Raw genomic sequence first — 21025 nt, 5'->3', positions numbered from 1 at the left:
TAGTGTTTTTAGTTAAAAAAATTATAAAAATAACATAGCACGCATCAAAGGGTTAAGAAATAATTTTTACTGAAACAGTACTCTCAAATGTTGAAGCTATATCTCAGACTGGGTTTAAATTTCCTAAGATAGAATTAACAAAATTTGACAGAGATTTAAAAAACGGGATTGGTTACTGGGGACAGTTCACAAAAATTCATAATGAACATTCTTTATCCAATAAAGATAAATTTGAATATTTGAGAGTTAGTATGAAACCTGGGTCATTGGTGAAAAAATTAACCGGTTTCCCACCATCAAAAGATAATTATGAGAAAGCTATACAGCTTTTAAAATCCAGATATGGGAAGGAAGAACTTTTAATAGAATTCTATGTTCGTGAATTACTTGTCTTTAGTTCAACTAACAGACAAAAATACTCCAATTTCAGAACTCTATGACAAACCAGAAACACAGTTACGTGCTTTAGAATCTTTAAGCATAATTAAAGAAAAATATGCAACGATGCTTTTCCCGTTAGTTGAGTCAGCTATTCCAGGAAACATTTTTAACATCTAGGAAAGACACCAGATAACTAAACAGGCTTCGATTAAAAATCCAGATGATCTTTAAGCAAGTTATTGGAATTTTTAAGAATAGAAGTAGGAGGAGAGGAATGAATAAAACTAAAAAATATTTCATTTGAGTCCAACAAACATAAATCTAGTTCACGGTTGTGTGTAAAAGTAAGATGTCAAATACTTTACCAAGTGCTGCAGTGTTAGTTTCTTCACATAATAATAAGCTGAAAGGAGGTGTATTGTGTATCTTTTGTAATAAATTCATGCATTCTTCTCAAGATTATGCAGCTATTGTTGGTTCTTCTCTAACAGAAAAGAAGCTGGTTGTCAAGAATAAAGGCGCGTTTTCGCTGTCTGAAACAAGGGCATCTTAGTTCTAAATATAAAGTTTTTGTAAAGTGTTCTGTATGCATAGGAAAACATCCGATACTGTGTCAAATGTTAAATAAAAATGAAGAAAATATTTTGAAAGAAAATACCTGCAATATGTTAACGAAGTCTCACAAAGAGACTACTTATTTACAGACTTTACTTTTTAATGTAGTAAATGAAAATATTACCAAGAAAGATTGAATACAATGTGATTCCAGTTCACAAAGAAGCTAATATTACCAAGAACTGTGCAAAAGAATTAAAGTCGAAACCTACAGGTACAGTATATACTCAATAAGTCTTATTTGGAGGTAACAAGACTGTACTTACATCACATTGTATTTATAAAATCTTATTGCAGAGTTTGGACTTAGATTTTCACTGTCATGTAAATGTAATTGATCAAGATCATATCTGTAGTTATGTTTCTAACGTTAGTGATGTGGTGCTTTGTACAAGCTTGAAAGAAAGCTCTGTTAAAAAGCTCATACGAACAGATTTTTCAAGCACAGAAGATGATCTTGCTGATATTTCAAGTATTATTAGGAGCATATGTATGGTCTCAAATTATCACATCTGGTTTTTGCAAGATTAATGAAAATTTAGTGGCCATAAAGTCTAAATTTGGGTGGTCACTGGTTGGCACGTTAGGAAGTGACAGAAGCATCTCTTCAAATATATTGGTTGCATTAATTTACTCTCAAGATGTTTCAGAGTTCTGGGAGTTAGAAAGCTTAGGAATTAAGGAATCCAATGATTCAAACATACAAGACTGGCACAAAAGTTATATACATGAACCAGTTGAAGATGGAGATCAAACTTTAGAAGCATTTTATTTGCCTCATCGAGCTGTACTTAAAGAAAATAGCACAACACTTGTAAGACTGGTATTTGATGTATCAGCCGCAAACAAAAATGGACATTCTTTAAATGAATTTTTAGAAAAGGGTCATAACTTAATTGAATAAATACCACTCATTCTGTTCAATTTCACACAATATCACACTAGATTCTCTGCTGACACGAGAAGCATTTTGCAGATAAAAATTTATGAATCTGACTGTGACGCATAAGATTTCTATGGTGGCAAAACAATCAAATAACCATTTTCTGCCAATGTAGGGTTGTTTTCAGAGTATCATCTAGCCCTTTCTTAATGGTTGTACATATAAATAATTTGTTGAAGAATGCTCCAGCTGATCTTGCAAAGAGAGCTAAAAGAGAGCTCCTCTTGGATCGTTTTTATGTAGACAATTGTTTATCGGGTTTTCAATACATAAACGAAATGGAAACATTTCTTTCAGAGGCAACCAAGGTGATGTTTTCGGCTGGATTTAATCTTAGAGGATGGGTTAGTAACTCATCACATAAAACTGTAGAAAGCATTTTAGGACATAGATAGCACTGTTAAACAGATGAACTAGTATGTAATGTGCCTTTGATAAAGTGCTTAGAAAATCCATCCCTTGACAAAGAGATCACTTTTATCCTCAATTCAAAAAATATTTGATCCTATTGGTTTTAGTGCTCCTGTAATCTTAATTCCTTTAAAAAAAAAAAAAAAAAAAAAAGTGGTCTCTAAAATTAGGATGGGATGAAATTTTACCCACTGACATATGCAATGAATTTCAAAATTGGGTGCAACAACTCAGGTGCATAGAGGTGTGTAAGATACCTCGTCATATAATCATCAACACCACTAGTTCATTGCATGTACGTCTTTTGTGATGCTAGTCAAGTTGTGTTTTTCTGTTGTATATTCCTAAGGACAGAATTCAAAGGAAATATTAACATTAGTCTTCTTATGGCAAAATCTAGAGTTCCTCCAACAAAAGCATCGACACTTCCACGTCTTGAAATCATGGCAATTCTAATTAGAGCTCGTCTTTATTCCTTCATCAGAAATGAGCTGAAAGATCTCAATGTGTACTTTTGGACCAATTCAACCATTGCTTTAGCCTGGGTAATGAATCCTGGTCCATGCTCAGTCTTTATGGAAATCAAGCAGAAGAAATTTAAAAAATCACTACGTTAGAACTATGGAATCATGCACCAGGCAATATGAATCCTGCAGATTTGTTGTCAAGATGTTGTCTTACCAAACAAGTCTTAAAATCCTGATAGTGAGAGAGTCCAGAATGGTCGTATGATGCTCTTCAGAATTGGCCTTCTAATATTCCTGTTCCTGAATAAAAGAAGTTGGAAATGAAAAGCGAAAGACTTATCTTTGGGCAAAAAACAGTGAAATGGAAATGATAATGACCTATTTGGCTAACAAATTTTCTACTTATACTAAAAATTGTAAGGATAATTGCAAGGATCCTCCATTTAAAAGAGAAAACTCCAGGTGTTTCAAGACCTCCTTATATTACTGCGGAAGAATTTTCTGGAGCTAAAAAAGCAATTTTCCGATGCATTCAATCTGAAAGTTTTTTTGAGAGAAGTCAGTAAGAAGTAAGTTTTCGATTCAAGCAACGTTTCTGCAAGCTTTGGGCTGTTGAAATACCTGTCCACATAAAGTCTGTAATTTTTGCCAAGCAGAGGTTCAACTAAAGTTAGAACAACTTTTTTCTCCTTCACCATTTTCTTGTTCTGTGCATTCAGTTGTACTGCCTGTGTAAATAAAAAATTTACAGACATATCCAGTCAAACTTTCACACAGTTCATAACTTTTGACACCAAAACGTGATCGTTTAGTGGGTATATACCGACGAAGTGTGTGTGTGTGATTATGGCAAAGCCTTGAGGGCTATCTGTCTAAGGGGAGGGATGCCTTCGTGGAGAACTTTCTAAGGGAAACTGGCTCGTACACATGTTACACATGGAGAAAACCACGAAAACGCCCATATACCCACGGAAACCAAACCTACCTTTTCACAGTGTAAGTGGAATACCATGTCTTGCAAAAATTAATTTCAATTGCTTTATCACTGCTACACTTGACAAATCTTCCAAATGTCCAATTTCAACATATTTGCTAAAATAATCTATAACCATTAGATAATCCCTTCCTTGAAAGTAAAAGAGGTCTGTTCCCAATACTTCCCATGAACCATTAGGTATTTCTTTAGATATCACTGGTTCTTTACTATTAGCTTTTTGTAAACTTAAACATGTTTGACAATTCAGTACCAAATCTTCAATTTCTTTGGACATTCCTGGCCAATATAATATTTCTCTTGCTTTGATCTTGCATTTTACTACTCCTAAATGACCATAATGAATTCTGCTTAACATATCTTTTCGTAAACTTCTTGGTACAACAACACAGGAATTTTTAAATATTAATCCATTTGCTTCTGAGTTCTTCTCTGAAGTTAAAATATGGTTTTGCCAGTTCTGGAACCATACATTTTTCATCTGGCCATCCAGTTTTAATTAATTTTCTTAAAACTTGTAGTTCTTCATCTTTTTCTGTTTCCAGTTGAAAAACTTCCATTTTACCATTAGACATTGGTATACATTCTACAACCAATCCAACATGAGCTTCTATTTCTCCTTCAAAGAAATCAGATCCTTTATCAGTGAATGATTTTGATAATGCATCCGCTATAAAAAGTTCTTTTCCTGGTTTATATTTTATCTCAAACTGATATGGCTGTAATCTTATACGCATTCTTTGTAGTCTTACAGGGCATTTATTTAATGGTTTTTTGAAAATTGATTCCAGTGGCTTATGGTCACTTTCCACAGTAATATATTTTCCAAATATATACTGGTGAAATTTCTCACACGCAAACACAATAGCTAAATTTTCCTTTTCAATTTGAGCATAATCCTTCTGTGTATCTGTTAATGCCTTAGATGCATATGCTACTGGTAAATTATTCTGTAGTAAGACTGCTCCTAGTCCTTCTTGAGATGTATCTACAGATAACTACAAGCATTTTTATATCATAATACTGTAAAACTGGTTTATTTACTAAGACATCTTTTAGTCTTCTAAATGCTTTTCCATGTGTTGCATTCCAGTTCCAGATAACTTGTTTTTTCAACAAATCTCTTAAACACGATGTCAATTCTGATACATTAGGTATAAATCTAGAAACATATGTAATCATTCCTAGGAAAGTTTCTAATTCTTTCCCATGTTTTGGTGGTTTTATATCTAGAATAGCCTTAATTTTGTCTTCATCTGGTTTTAAACCATCTTTAGAAAATATATGTCCCATATATTTCACTTCATTCAGCCCAAATTTACATTTATTTAAATAAAATTTAACATTCTTTTCTCTGGCTCTGTCCAACAACTTCTTTAATCTTGAATCACGTTCTTTTTTATCTTTACCCCAAACTAATAAGTCATCTATATATATTTGAACTCCTTCTAAATCACTAAAAATTTCAGAAAAACTTCTGTGGAAAACTTCTGGTGATGAACTCAGTCCATATGGCAACCTCAAAAAACAACATCTACCAAACGAAGTGTTAAATGTAGTAATTTCACAACTTGAATCTGACAGTTTAATTTGCCAAAATGCTTTGTTTGCATCTAAAATACTAAAGACCTTTGCATTTGTCATTTGAGATGAAATTTCTTCAAAGGTTGGTATGTGATAATGTTCTCTTAGTATATTTTGGTTAAGGTGCTAGGGATCTAAACACACTCTTAAGTTACCATCCTTTTTCCTTACTACCACTAATGAATTCACGAATTCTGTTGGTTGGTTAACTTTCTTTATAATACCATCTTTTTCCATTCTTGCTAATTCCTTTTTTAATGGATTTAATAAGCTAAGTGGAATTTTCCTACAGGGTTCTATTTTACCTACAGCTCCCGGTTTTAATTTAATATGATATGTATATCCAGTTAAATTCCCAGTTCCTTTAAACAAATCTTGATATCCTTTTAAAGATTATGGTAAGTTTTCATTGGAATCAGGATTTAGTGTACAAAGCCTTTGTATTAGGTTTAATTTTTGAAATGTAGGTAAACCTAAAATAGCTGGAACAGTTTTATCACATGCTACGACTTGAAATTCTATTTCATCCTTGTCCCCTTTCGATGTTTCACATAATAATTTACATTTTCCAACTACATCAATTGTAGTACCATTGCAATTATTTAAAGTGACTTTTGATTTAGTCAAACATTTATCTCTTAAATTTAATTGTTTAAATTTAGGCAATAGTAACATATTACACTGAGCTCCAGTATCCAACTTAACAAATAAATATTTAGATATGTTTACTTTTAGTTTTTCAAACGATTCGGTTTTATTTTTAGAAAATGGATTTGTATCTTCTACTGACCCTAAAATATATTCATTACCATTACTATGCAACTCATGCTCTAAATTATTCTGTACAACATTAACATTTTTGTAAGTGCACATTTTAGAAAAGTGATTTTTCTTTTTACAATACAAGCAAATCTTATTATAAGCAGGACAGTTGTATAACTTATGAAAAGTTCCACATTTTCTACATGGTTTTGGATTAGTGTACCTATTTCCTTGATAGTTTGAAGAAGAATTAGTACTTTGTTGTTGTTTTTTTTTTTACATGATAGTTTTCCTTACAAGGCTGACTTTTTTCCTCTGAAGGTCGAAATTTATTACGTTTGATCGCTTCTATTTTATTTTCTTCAGTTAAAATTTTCAACTGAACTTCTGCTAATTCAGAAGCTTTACACATTTTAATACATTTCTCCAATGTTAACTGATCTTCCCTTAATAATCTATCTTTGAGATTTTTATTTAGAATTCCACTTACTATTCTATCCCTTATTAAACTATCTTTTAATTCTGCAAATCCACAGTTGCTACTTAATTTCTTTAAATCGGTTAAAAAATCATCAAACGATTCACCTACATGTTGTGTTCGACAGAAAAATATATGTCTATCGACACTTTCGTTTGCTTTCGGTATGCAAAAATATTCGAAAGCTTCAATTACTTTGTCAACATCCTTCTTAATTTCTTCCCATAAATTATTAAATTTTTCAAGTATTAAATTTTTCAAGTGCTTCTTCACGAATAATGTGCAATAAAATAGCTACTTTAATTTCAGGTGATTTAGTAATACCATCAGATGCTAACATATAAATTTGGAATTTTTGTTTCCATTTCTTCCAATTTTCGCTTAAATTACCTTCAAAACTTAAATTACTTGGTGGCTTTAATCCATCCATATTTAATTTAGGACTTTAAATAGTTTATATATATGTATTTTTAGCCACTTCAAGTAAAAATAAACAACGCACTTACCATCGATATAAGTTTCGATTTCACAGTAAACAACTTTCCATCATGTTTCTGTTTAGAATATCTTTACCAATGCTGCATGGTTCTTCAAAAAAGTTTTTTTTTTTTTTTTTAATCTACCGTGGGCTGCGCCATGTGTTGTGTTTTATATATGTTGGGTATGTACTCAGTGATGATTACAAGATGTACACAAACATCGTTTATACTACATTGCTCATCTACTATTTTATATTACAGTTATGATTAAAGATAATAATAGATACATTTACAGTTACATATATAACATTCCTGAGCTGACGATTACACTAGCATAACAATTTGTTTCCTCGACTATTTTCTCAACCATGCTTTCAGTAATGAAAGCAGTAAAACAGTCAACAGGGATAACTGATACACTGATACATCAAAACTGAACTGCACACCACCTTCACCAGAAAACGCATCTACAACTGTTTGTTGTACTGTTGAATTCCACATGTTAGTGCCACTATTGATCCAGTGTCACTACAGCCATGAACGCTGTGTACATTATGGGAAATGTGAAGATCATTTTCCACTATGTAAATGACTGCTACACGAAGGTTTAGTCAAAGTACTACCATTGTCCAAACCTTCTCAAGCACTTTCAACGGTCGATTCTACATATTGTGGCACTAGAACCACAACTATAATCATTTTCTGACCCAATATTGAATAAAAACTCAACTGCATCAGCTGCCGGTATCACTTTTTTTTTTTTTTTTTTTTTTTTTTTTTTGCACTCCGCCTTTCTAGTTTGCTGGGGTTCTGCACGCCTTGATAAAAAATTTCTTTCCACAAGAAACAGGAAACGGAAATACATATTTATTGCTTGAAAGTCAGGCTACAGGGTTGAATAAATGCTGCTTCATGATTGGTTGCTTAAAAAAAAAAAAAGTAAAAACACAAATTGGTAAAACAGGCAATCAGAAAGGAAAACGTTCCCCGCGAAAAAACGAGTTCACTCAGGAGCAGCACACTGGTGGCAATTTCTCAGCCCGAGTTAACTCGGGAGCCGCACTGAATGGGTTAAGAAATACACAAAGATGGTATCCAATAGAAATTAATAGCCAGAGCCAAGGTATCTATCGAAGAAAGGGAACCTTTAATCCAACAATTTCAATATTTTGAAAAGAGAAAGCTTTCTGAAGCTGAATTGGAGAAACATCTTGAACAAACACGTTCCGGGACAGTTGCTCGGCTGAAACAGAAACTTGATCTTTAAGACTTTTAACTTTTAGACATTTTATTTTGTTTAAAGTTTATAAAGCTCCCACTTTACAAAGGTCGGAGTATGTTAGAAATGCTATTTCTAAGCCTTCTCTGGCAATAGATATTTAACTCAAATGCTGCTAGCCATTTCATTAGAACTTGCTTTTCTGATGTTAAACCTCTTTATGTAGCTGCAAATAAATGTTTATATTTTAATTTTTACAATTCGAAGAGTTGATTTTATAACATCTGGACATTTGAGAATATAGCAAAATATCATAACATATTCATGATAGCTTTTACTCTTTCTCAAATCATCCACAATAATTAATCTAATACTGCAGGTAGTATTAGTATGTTAAAATAATTCTTTTTTAGCAAGGTATGTTAAATTCCATTAGATTACCTCTTAAAAATACAACTACGAAAGAATGAACCTCATTGCAAACTACCGTAATTTCAGGTAGATAAGCTGCGGCTTATACATGTTTAAAAGTTGACAACTTAGGTCTGGGGCATATCTGAGAGAACTTTATTTTTCCTCTGTCCTTAAAACTTCACTAGTTCAGATTGTAAGCAATGCACAAGCAAAATGGTAAGAATTCGCTGCAATATTCTAACCTCAGATTGCACTACGGCAGTGCAATATGTTCAAATTTCATAACTAAGGTAGGCGAGGCTCTCTGTAAAGATACAGTAATGCATGTATTTTATCCCAAACTCCATGGTTTTTCCCACGTTTTCCTATGACCTTTTGTGTTAATGGAAACAGCTATGTTTACTTGCCAAGTACTACATTCATTCTTAAACGTTTTTACTACTTTGTAGCTTGCTTTTTGTTTGCCTTATCATCTGTGCTCTAAAAATATTATTACCATTATGCTTCTACTCGAAGAAAAAGTTTTACAAGCTGCTTTTAAGCTTTCGGCAGTGAAGAAAGCGATTGAAATTGGAAATCGTTTTGCGGCTAAAGAATTTCAAAGTTGATGAGAGATGCATTCAGGGGTGGAAGTCCGAACAAGAAGAATTAGAAAAAATTCCTATGAATAAAACATCTTGTCGAACTGGTATTATAGCCTGGCCTGTTTTGGAAGGTAATTTAGATGGAGAGAAAATAGATTACCAGTATCAACATCCGCCTTCAAGCAAAGGTAATTCAAGCAAAGGTAATTGCTCGACAAATGGGCATTAAAAATTTTGTTGGGGGACCTTATTGGTGTTTCAGCTTTATGAAGTGAAAGAAATTATCTGTCAGGACCAAAACAACAGTTGGACAAAAGCTTCCCGTGGACTGGCTTGGAAAAAAATATAGCTTTTTTGGAATACACATCTAAGAAAATTAAAGAACAAAATTTGAATAATTAATATGGATGAAGTGCCCATTACTTTTGACTGTCTTCCGAGCAGAACTGTTCATTCAATACGTGAAAAAACTATTTCAGGAAGTGAAAAGACTTCTTTGTGTTTTGGGTTGTGCCGCCAATGGAAAAAAGTTAATCCCTTTGATAATTTTCAGAAGAAAAACAACTCTGAAAGGAAACTTCCCTAAGGGAGTTATTATTTATGCCAACGGAAAAGGATGGATGTATGAAGAAGTGATGTTTTGGCTGACAGAAATTTATCGAAAAAGGAAAGGTGGTTTTTTTCCAACCCTTAGGACTCATTGTTCTGGATTCAATGTGATTCCATTTAGCAGATACGGTAAGATCTCAAGCAAAAAACTTAGCACCGATGTCTCAGTGATACCAAGTGGGCTTACAAAAATTTTACAGACACTGAATCTCACTATCAATAGAATTTTCAAGCATGAACTATGAAAGCAGTGGGAGGAATGGATGCAAAGCATACTCCATTCCTTCACAAATTCCAGATGAATGAGAAAAGCTTCGTATGATGAAGTTGCCTTATGGGTCGATAAGCAGGGCAATAAGTCCGAGCTGATACGATCATATCAGCTTTCATTAAATTGGAAACCATTGAAAAAGAAAATGAAAGTGAAGATAAGTGACATTAAAAGAAGTGATTTAGAACAGAATGATGAAATTGACCTTGATGGTCATTCATTAAATTTATTTAAATATGACATTATTGAATTGGATTTTGAAAGTTTTGTATAAATAAATGTAGTTTAATTAGAAAATTCTCTTTGTTTATCTAATTTATGTATTCTTTCTCATAATACAGTAATTTATGGTGATAAACGAAGTTTACCGAACCCATATAAAAAATATCTATTAGAAATCAGCAGAATTCGTTTTCGACAAGTTCAAGGTAAGATGTTTTTGCCTTATTTATATATTACTGTTTATATTTATGTTGTAAATGTTATAAAATGTTACTGGTGATGATTTACATTAATACGGCAGGGGATTTCTGAATAAATGAATATTAAGTGCCATGTTTCGAAATGCTTTGCTGCAGGGTATACAGCAGGGAGGCTTATCCGATGAACTTTAATTTTTTTCAGTCAATTATCATGTGTGTGGTGTATACGCCAAGGTGGCTTATCTACCCGAAATTACGGTATTAAAGGTGATTATTTCACACTATGGTTATCATAAATGACTAGATTTAAGGCTTTCCAAGAGAACAGGACTAAACCATTACTTTTTTCCCATCACATTTATTTGCCTACAGCTTTAAGATACCACCTCTCCAGTAGACTTCCAAAGATGTTCCAGCACTAGAAAACTTCTGTTATTGATATGAAGTCAAATACGGATAAGCCAATTAAATGCACTGATTCACAATTAAATGCAATTAAATTTGTCGCAGAGAGATTAGCATGCACACTTTAACTGACCAGCAATAATGCAAATCCATACATAGCAGGATTACATGCATTTTCGGTCATGAAATTTCTTGCATTATTATATTTAAAATTATTTGTAAGTTTTTCTCTCCCTCCCCCCTCAAAAAAAATCAAAGAAGATCGCTTTGGCTGTATGTGAAATGATCTGGCATAATCTTCTTATACTAGTAATTTCATCCTTCTAACACTAACCTTAACTATGAATAATAAGCACTTACTATTAATTTTAATAACTTATCTATGATCTTTGATGCACACTTTTAATTTCATTCATATTGAACTTATTTAAATATGAATGGTCCTAACATTTTTTCCTCTCATTTGTATGTATCATCAATGTTTCTGCACACTAATGTTATTTAATAACTAATATTATGTAAATACAAAAATTCCTGGAAGTGTGCAGCTACATAAATGTTCTACGGTTGGCAATAGCTACTCTTTTTTCTCAGCATAAATAAGAAATCAGACTTACTGAGAAAACTATGATACATTCTAATACAATTACAATTGAAAGTATAAAAATTACTTGACTGACTGGACACTGGGTTACAAAGAATGCAGTTCCGAGCATTTCAGATAATTTAATGTGAATCAGATCATAAACATACCAAAAGATCTTCATCAGCAGATAAATTGGATTCATCTTCCTCCTCACCATCATCATCATGAAGCAAACTTTCAGCAATTTTTTCTATGTCCACAGTAGGCTCGGCTGAAAGACACAAATGAACACAGTTTTTTTAATAAATCTATCACAACTAATGCATATGAAAAAAAAAATCCATCTTGTCTGTTGTAGAACATGTACTAAACTATTTGCTATAGAGAGATATATGTGACAACACTTCATATTGATCACCATTAAATCAAATATGTTGTCTTTATAACAGCATTAATATTTTCAAAGTAAGTACTGTCTATCAAAAAACGTATCATTCTATTTTGTCCTTCATTTACTGAAATAATCAACCTGAAAAACAGACTTCTTATGTTAAGAAAAATTTTACCACAGTCAAAATTAGCTAATGAGAAAAAGTGTGTTTTTTTACTGCCAGTTCAAGTTGGTGCAATTTGGTGCCCTAAAGAAAAGCATCTGGTGCATGCTATTCCATAATGGAAAAGTAAAAAAAAAAAAAAAAAAAATCTAGCAGGAACTTCACTCATACAGTTTATAAGACTCCAAGTTTAATTACAAACTTTTAAAATTATAAGAAAGTTGCAAGATCACAGAAATACTATTTTAATTTCGGGAGTTAATTTCAGCAATAATTTAAAGTACTTTATTCCTAAACTATTTGAACTATGATATATGCATAAAAAATAAAATTAGGAAAAAAGCAAGATAAGAAATAATAAAATTATAAGTTGTTAATGTCACACAGTGTACAAAGGACTTGAAATGCAATGAAAGCCAAGTTCTAATATTTATCATGCTGCATCTTTATTATCTAAAATTTACAAATCTAAAATTCATCTATGGACTGAAGATTACTCCAAGAAAATATTAAGCATACTTGAAAAACACTATGCTAAAGTTCTTTTCATCTTCAAATTTCTATATGTTTTGTCATAAATGAAATTCTATATTCAACTTTAGTCCTTTTCTAAACTCATGGGATCTCCCCCTCCCTGTTTTAACTATAGTTACCATTTATATTCAATATTTTATTGTTTCATTATCAAGCAATTGCCTGGTTATTCTGAGTTAGCTTGGTCATCAAAAATAATAATTATCATGAGTTAACTTATGATTCATGGTTCAAGACAGACTTTTATTTATTTATTCCAAATAAACTCACAGTGTGTTTTGTGGCTATGCTGGTGACCTTTTCACGATTGTTTTGTTCTGAGATTATGCAAGTTTTATGCCATGTCTCTTTCAACTCAGCATCTGGATACCTATCCACCAGCATACGAAGCTAATTTTACCTCTATCAAGTGGATTAGGTTAGTAATTCTGCCTGTTTTCAATTTCACAGGAAATATGTGAATTAGAGCTTGTAAATTCATTCTTTTAGTCTAAATATCTCCCAGAAACCTGCTATTTTAGCCCAAATTATAATGTACATTTATGTGCATTGCCATGATTCAAGGTCTACCACACTATCTCTAATCTGAACAAAACTTTTTGTGTATTTTTCATACCTTATTTCTTTTCAAAAGTTTCATTATACAGATTCAATTTATAATTATTAAAATTCCAAATTATTTCAAAATTAATATATGTTTCCATTCTTAACAAAAATACACTAACGAGTTATTTTGGGATAATTATTTACCATTTATTCTGGGTCATAAAAATATTTAAAAATATGAAAATTTAGGAAAAATTTTTGTAAAATCTTTTACGTCTTGTTGCACTAATTAAAAGTACATAGTGAAAAAACTGGATAATTTTTTCCACAGAGATTGAAGAATAAACAGTTAGTTAAGGGTTAATTAATTTTAACAAACACAAAATTATACATAGAGTAGATTTAAAAAGCATGTAGTGTTCACAATCCAAAGCTGCACAGTCTAAATGCATGATTTTAATAAATGAGATACAACATAACTGCCAATCTCAAAATATGACTAAACGGAGGTGCTTGAGCCCAAAACCAGGAGTTTCCAAGAGACTTTGCATTTTGCAGTGTCATTATTTCAAATGAAGTCTTAAATTCATTTAAATTTGCTTCATATGCATGATTCAGGTTATTAAACTATTTATACTATGAGTCTGATAAAACAATACATTAATATTTGATTAAATAGTCTAAAGTTTATGTTCTTTGCCTAATTTTAGCAATTTTCTTACACTTTTATACTGAGAAAATTCTGAATAAACAAAGAATGCTTCAATTTATTAAAGTACTTTAAAAAGTAATGGAAATAAAATTAATAATTCATATACATATTATTGTGTGAATAAACTTAGTAATGTAAAACAAAATTAAATATAAATATTTACTGATTAAACATTGGCTGAATCTTTAAATACTGTTCTACAGATGTCTATGGTAGATTAAGACAATTCAGTAAATAAATTTTAATAAGCAAAATTATGCTCAAGATCACTAGGGATGGAGGAATGAAATTTGAACAATCTAAGTTTCAATACTTCAAAAAATTTTATTTATTGCTCAAAAACACTTTCATCAGTAAGGGCAAAAATTTAGAAACTGAGAAATTTGGTGATATATTGGAAAACTGGGAAATACAATGTAAAACTGGAAGTGTCCTGATAAAATTGGGAGAATTGGCAGTTGTGCTAATTTAACAACTGGGATCTGCAAGACTTTTTTTTTTAATATTTACTTTTGGCAATTTGATGTAAAGTGCTGCCATCTATCCTGAACATATAAAAATTTTTAAAAATTCACTCTCACTATTGAGTTTTGGACAGCAGATATAATGAAAATATAAGTTTGTTGCACCTCATAAAATACTTTTACCAAACTAAGTTTTGAAAAATGTATAACTCCAAAATCCGCAAGCCCAATATCTGGAATAATTTAAGATCTGAGCCTCCAGACTATTCACCAAATAATAATAATAAATAAAATAATAATAAAAAAAATCCCCTCCTCTTATAAAATATAGAAAAGGAGAATATACTACTGAACAAAAGGAAGCAGATGTGCCGTAAACGAAATTTTTCTCCATACTAACTGAAATTCCTGCATATCACTTTCAAACACTGCTCACTAGGGAGTCAAACCATAGCCAATAACAATAAAATGGTGTTGGCCAGGATCATATTTCTGGCCTTAGAATGGTTGTGGAGGAAGTAGGGCTTTAGGAGTGACCTCTACAGGTCCTAAATTTTACTGCCCCACACTTGCCTAAATTCCAAAAATTTTGCCACCCGTAAATTCTACTGTCTAGTGCTTCTCCTAAATTCTAAAAATTTTGCCTTTCCTTAATTTTTGCTGCTTAGTGCTCCTTGCAATTCTAAAATTCTTTCACACCTGGTGCAGTCACATCAGTTTTAGTGTTAACACTATTGAGGATTAAGTATTATTGTTTGCCACCCGTAAATTCTACTGTCTAGTGCTTCTCCTAAATTCTAAAAATTTTGCCTTTCCTTAATTTTTGCTGCTTAGTGCTCCTTGCAATTCTAAAATTCTTTCACACCTGGTACAGTCACATCAGTTTTAGTGTTAACACTATTGAGGATTAAGTATTATTGTTTAGGTCAAACAATAAGTAAAGCCTCAATGTTACTATGTCTGCATGTCATCTTATTAAATTTAAACTGATGACCTAAAATATGGAAATTTACAAAATCTGGAATTGTTGGACTTGTTCTGTATTTAGTTTATTAGATGTTACTACCCCAACCAGATATACGTTTGGTAAAGCTGTTTACATTTACAAAACAAAATTAATAATTTTTTGAAATATTTTCGCTTTTTATAGTTTTAAAAAAATTTACAATTAAAATGCATTGCAGAAGATACAACAATTTTTTTCCTCTGCAAATATTTTTGCAAATTTTCTAAAACATATCTCTACTTGCATATATTGCTTATAAATTGCTTTGCTTTATTGCAACTTGCATATAAAGTTTTAAAAAAAATCCCACTATAAATATCCTTCCAAATTAAAAATTATTAAAACATGATTTATCATTAGTGAGAAGACAGCAATTTTTTAAATAGTTCTAAATTTTTTTTTAAATGGTCATGGTATAAGTACCACCAATGACCTAATCCACCTTAACATGGATAAGCAAATGCAAAACTATAAATCTGCATAAAAATTTTTAAATTTTAATTTTCTGAAATAAATATTAGATTGTTGAGAAAGTTCTGGCTACTTAAGAGGATATCATGAATATTTATTTTGTGTAAGTATTTTTTGTTTCCAAAGGGCAAACAAATCCTTATTTAATTTTAAAAAATAGTAAATAAATAAGTAAAAAAATAGTAGGATAAAAGGCTCTCAAAACTGCAGGTGAAATGCCCCTGGGGGGGAAAAAAAATATGAGACAATTTGTTCAGGGAAGACCTGAATTATGCAGCACAAAAAGATTTTCCCAGTATAGATCTATAAACTTGTTCGGGGTCATTCAAACTGCATGAAGTCTTAAAAGAATAAAAACTCTGCCACAGGCAAATCTCAAAAATTTGCTCATAAAATGATGCTACAGCTCTTATCAGTATAGTTTATCAACAATGCTGGTGTGCAGCAGAATCAGTTTTTAAATAATAATGCAATGTGAATCCAACAAATCAGCAGCAAGTAGGATATCTAAAGCAGGGTGTTTTTCTTCATTCAAGTTCACATGGGTTTCATACTGATGTAGAAGCTTTCTAATGGAATTGAGCCAGGTCTTAGAGTGAAGGTAAGACAGCAGAGTTTCTGCAGACTGATTTTTTGTAGATATATTACAGCACTGATTAATGTGTTCTTAAGGATAACCTCATAGAACTCATAATGGTCTTCAGTAAAGTTCCGCAATTCCATGCATACTTATACATGTGTCTGTTGTGATTCGCATACAAATGCAGGCCTGACTGTAGTCAAATTTTAAGCTTATTACTGTCGTTATAAAAACAAAATAACCAATTATATGCAAAGAGTTTCTTCAATGGACTCCTTTTGACTAAATTATTAATAAAATAACTTTACACAAAATTAGCAAAGTACCAATCTTGTGTTTGACATAGATTTAGTCAAGATCTCAAGAATCATAGATTAGTCAAGATTTTGAGGGCAATCAGGTACATGTCCCTCATCATCAGGAGCAAAAAAATCTTCAACACTGGATAGCAGCAGGTGTAACAGTCATATTTATACCCTACAACAGTAAAGAGAACAAGAAGGTATCACAATCTGTCAGTAAAAATAGTAAAGAAATTGAAAAATTACGTTAATGAAATTTTAAAAGCATTAAGAAGGACTAGTTTGGACTTAAATTCCTTAACAAAATAGATAAATCTTTATGAATGAGAAAATTTTCAAGAAAATTCAATTTGCCAGTTAAAGAAGCTTCTTGAATAATTTTTGCAGACCCAAAGTCAAAATTATGATTAAATTTCCAATGCTGAATAGCTATCAAAGACTTGTTAATTTTGCCTTTTTTGATAAGATTTGTGTTCCTTGATACAAAATTTTAATGCTCTTTTAGTTTGCCTGATATATCTCAAACCACACTTAGAAGATATGCTATAAACTTCCGGAGATTTAAAGTCAGAAAGCGGAATCTTTAAGAATCGAATCTTGGATTTTTATTGATAGGTGAAAAAATTACTTGAAAATTGAGCTTCTGGAGAATTCTTGCAATTTTAAAACTGACAGAAGAATGAGATTGAAGCATGTTAAGGTTATTAATGTTATTTCTAATAGCAGAATATCTTCTTTGATGATAAGCTGAAATTTTTTAAAGGTTTTATCAATTAACACAGGAGAAAATACTCAGTCAATGGCAATTCATCTGAAATAATTGAGATCATTAGCAAGCAAAGATTCTGACGAACAAATTTTGAAAGCACAAAATACATAATAGAGTCAAAAGTCATTAATCCGGACACCCATAATCCGGAATGATCTATAATCTGGATCTCAAAGCTACGAATTTTCTGTGCATGCGCGTAATACCTTTACGCATGCGCATAATACGTTTACGCATGCATCTTTAATGTATAACGGACGGTATAAGCTAAAAAGTATCTAATTATCTATTTCAGTTAATGTTGCAGATTGTGTTGTTCCTTAATCTTCGAATTGGATCCGGCTTATTATTTTTTGCAGACTGTTAGACCAATTTTATAAAAGTAAGCTTGAACTTTCGATTATGTCAAATAGAATTTCCAATGCTGGAGCTGCCAAAGGATCTACAAAGAGAAAGTATGTTTCGATGTCCATCAAACAAAAAGTGGAATTGCTGAAAAAAATTGATAAAAGCATATCCTTTGTTTCTCTAACCGTTCCGAAATCTGTTTATCAATTTCACGCTGCTCTGCAGGGGGAGGGCGTTGCAGCGCGCAATGAACGGAAAGTTGATCTGTCAACACTATCCTTTCAGGGCAGATGTTTTTATTTCATTCTTCTTATAATTCCTTAGTAAATGTAGCATTTCATCTTGATGTACTCCGTCTTTGATATGATTTAAATCAAATTCCTCGTCATTATAAATATCACGAATACACATCAAATAGTTTTCTCATTGCAATTTTCTAATTTCGACTATGCGTAGTATATGCTTTACACATGCACACATTTAAAGAAATGTTTAATAAAGTAAACAAATAAATATTAAGCTTTTTTTTTTTTTGTAAATTTTGATACCCTTTAGATCATAATTGTTCTTTATTTCATAAATTATGGTTTCATATTTTTAATTTTATAACTTCTGCATGCCATCTTACTAGATTTAAACTGATGATCTATAATCCAGAATCGCCGAAGTCCTGACGAGTCTGTAGTAAAAAGAAGCTGTTTTCTGCTTAGCTAAGTGACTTAATGTAGCATGGGGTGGGAAACAAACAGAATATTATTTATGGTACACAATAGTGCTAAAATCAGATTTATTGTAAACTATAAGAATATCAAGGAAGGATAGGGTATTGTCAGATTCAGTTTCAGAAGTGAACTGGATGGCTGGATCAATCAAATTTATAATAAGATAAAATCTGGAATAAATCCTCTTTATTTGCCTCAAAAAGAGGGAATGTGTCATCTAGAAAGCGAATCCGTACAAAAAGATAATTTATCTAATAATTTGACCTTCAAATAGCGCATGCAAATGTAAACAAGTACCAGTAATGAAGGTATTACTCATAGTTAATCCATCAACTTCGTGATAATATTCATCTTGAAAAACAATGTTTTTTTTTTTGACCCACAGATTTTAGAAAGGGAAATTAACTTTTTAATTTCAGTACGCGTGAAATGGAATTCTCAAACCTAATTTCAAAACAATTTAGAGCTCCCTCTAGTGGAATATTAGTAATCATGATTTAACATTGAAAGAAACCATAATGGAATGCAGAGCAACAAAAATAGTTCATGGATGACTTCAAAAGAATTTTTTAATGTTAATATTGTTCGAAAGTATAAGAGAACATGTGAAAACTAAATATTTGGCTAAAGGATATGATGTGATTCATAAGTTGGAAAATCAAAACTGAATTCTAACTTTGTTTACTTTGGGAAGACCACTAAACCAAGCGCAGTTAGCATTAGGTGGAATAAGTGATTTTTTAAAACTCAGTTGGAATTATATGAGAAGACTGAACAGCTGTTTTTACCTTTGTGAGATCAGAAATTGACAGATCTTTAGGGATCAAGCAGTATAGGCTGCCATGTATCAGCTTTGAGACTCCATGTGTGTATGTGTATTTCTCCACAACAACTATCTGTCTGCCCTTAGCAGCTTAGGAAATTATGATGTTAGTATTTGAATAAATTTTGCATAATGCCTCCCTTTCCTTTTGGTTAAGATGTGAAACAAATGATTTATTAAACTTCACATTATGAGTACAGTCAAAAGTCTTTAATCCAGACTCGTCGGGACTTCGGCGATTCCGGATTATCAGTTTTACCAGATTATAGATCATCAGTTTAAATCTGGTAAGATGGCATGCAGAAATTATAAAATTAAAAATATGAAACTGTAATTTATGAAATAAAGAGCAATTATGATCTCACATACTACAGATCATGAATGAAATTTATAATAAAACATTATAAATTTTAAGAAGTAAAAAAATGCAATAGACACAAATGTTAAAATGAAAGTTATGATAAGTGAGTTCCATATGTTCTGGATAGGAAATTTATAGCTAAATACCTTTTGGTTTTGATCTTTTTGGTTTAGAAACCACTTTACCACTAAGCAATGCTTCAAGTTCAGATTCAAGGGCACTTTCATCTACTTCACTCTCATCACTGTCATCCATTAAATCCACATTTGGAATATTAAAGAGGCCAAGCTTTTGAAATATAACTTAGATCAGTATCATTATAACAATACATAAGATAATAATAAAAAACAGAAATATATTATGTACATTAGGAGGAAAATCATCCTATAACTATTTCGTACTGCACAAAGTTACATTTAAAGTCAAGTAACTTTGCACAAATATGAAATACAACATAAACAAACTAAAATTTACCACATTTTATCACACTTTTCATTCTTAATTTACTTAATTTTAATTAGCTTTATCTAATTATTTCAAATGAATTATGAAAGCAATTCTTAGCATATTGCATGAGTATAGTTAGTTACTATCTGATAAGAGATAAGAAGGCAGCTCAGATTACATTTACCCATTTAAAAAAAATCAGGAAATCATTTTGTTTGTGACCCATCACAGTTTATATACAAATGACATTCATTCCCATTCAAAGAAATAGAAATTTGTACAGTGACACTTAAACAGGATTCTAGCGCCTGGGGGCAAATGAAGAATTTGCGCCTCTTTCATTGCGCCAAGAATGGAAAACATTTCATTAAAAAATTTCGTAGCATCAATTTGGCGCCGCTTGGATGCTGCACCAAGCATACTATATCTAGTTGGTCTTGGCTGCGCCCGGGAACAAATGTCCCCTCTTGCCCCACCCTAGCTATGCCATTGGTAAATTACAATAATATTTGAAAGATTTATTAAAAAAAAAAAAAAACTGATTACATGAATCTAAAGTAAACAGAGCCAGATATCCCAGACAGTGCAGTACAATCCAACATTTCAAAGCAGTGTTCTACTACAGGGTATGTAGCGTTGCTTCAGTCACATCCATTTATTGTGTCGCCATCAAGTTTTTTTATTCAACTGAGTAAAAGAGGAGCGGCAACATTAAGACATTGTGAAAACAATTGATCAATGGTTGATCTTCTGTTTGTGATA

At 31.6% G+C, this 21025-nt stretch overlaps 1 protein-coding gene across 2 annotated transcripts in view; it reads right to left on the bottom strand.

Annotated features, from left to right (window-relative positions):
* The window catches only part of l(2)gd1 (lethal (2) giant discs 1), a 200315-nt gene that overhangs the window by 166796 nt on the left and 12494 nt on the right, over positions 1–21025 (bottom strand). For both annotated transcript variants that reach the window (XM_035368889.2, XM_035368890.2), the window contains exons 2-3: positions 19963–20104; positions 11792–11895 (exon numbers count right to left, since the gene is read on the bottom strand). In XM_035368889.2, coding sequence (XP_035224780.2) covers positions 11792–11895; positions 19963–20104 — 246 coding nt within the window. The remainder of the gene's footprint in view (positions 1–11791; positions 11896–19962; positions 20105–21025) is intronic.

The sequence above is a fragment of the Stegodyphus dumicola genome, chromosome X1 (genome assembly GCF_044657685.1).
Source record: "Stegodyphus dumicola isolate Sdum_Otavi_A_Nest chromosome X1, ASM4465768v1".
NCBI classification, from domain to species: Eukaryota; Metazoa; Arthropoda; class Arachnida; order Araneae; family Eresidae; genus Stegodyphus; species Stegodyphus dumicola.
This window is presented reverse-complemented; position numbering and strand designations above follow the sequence as displayed.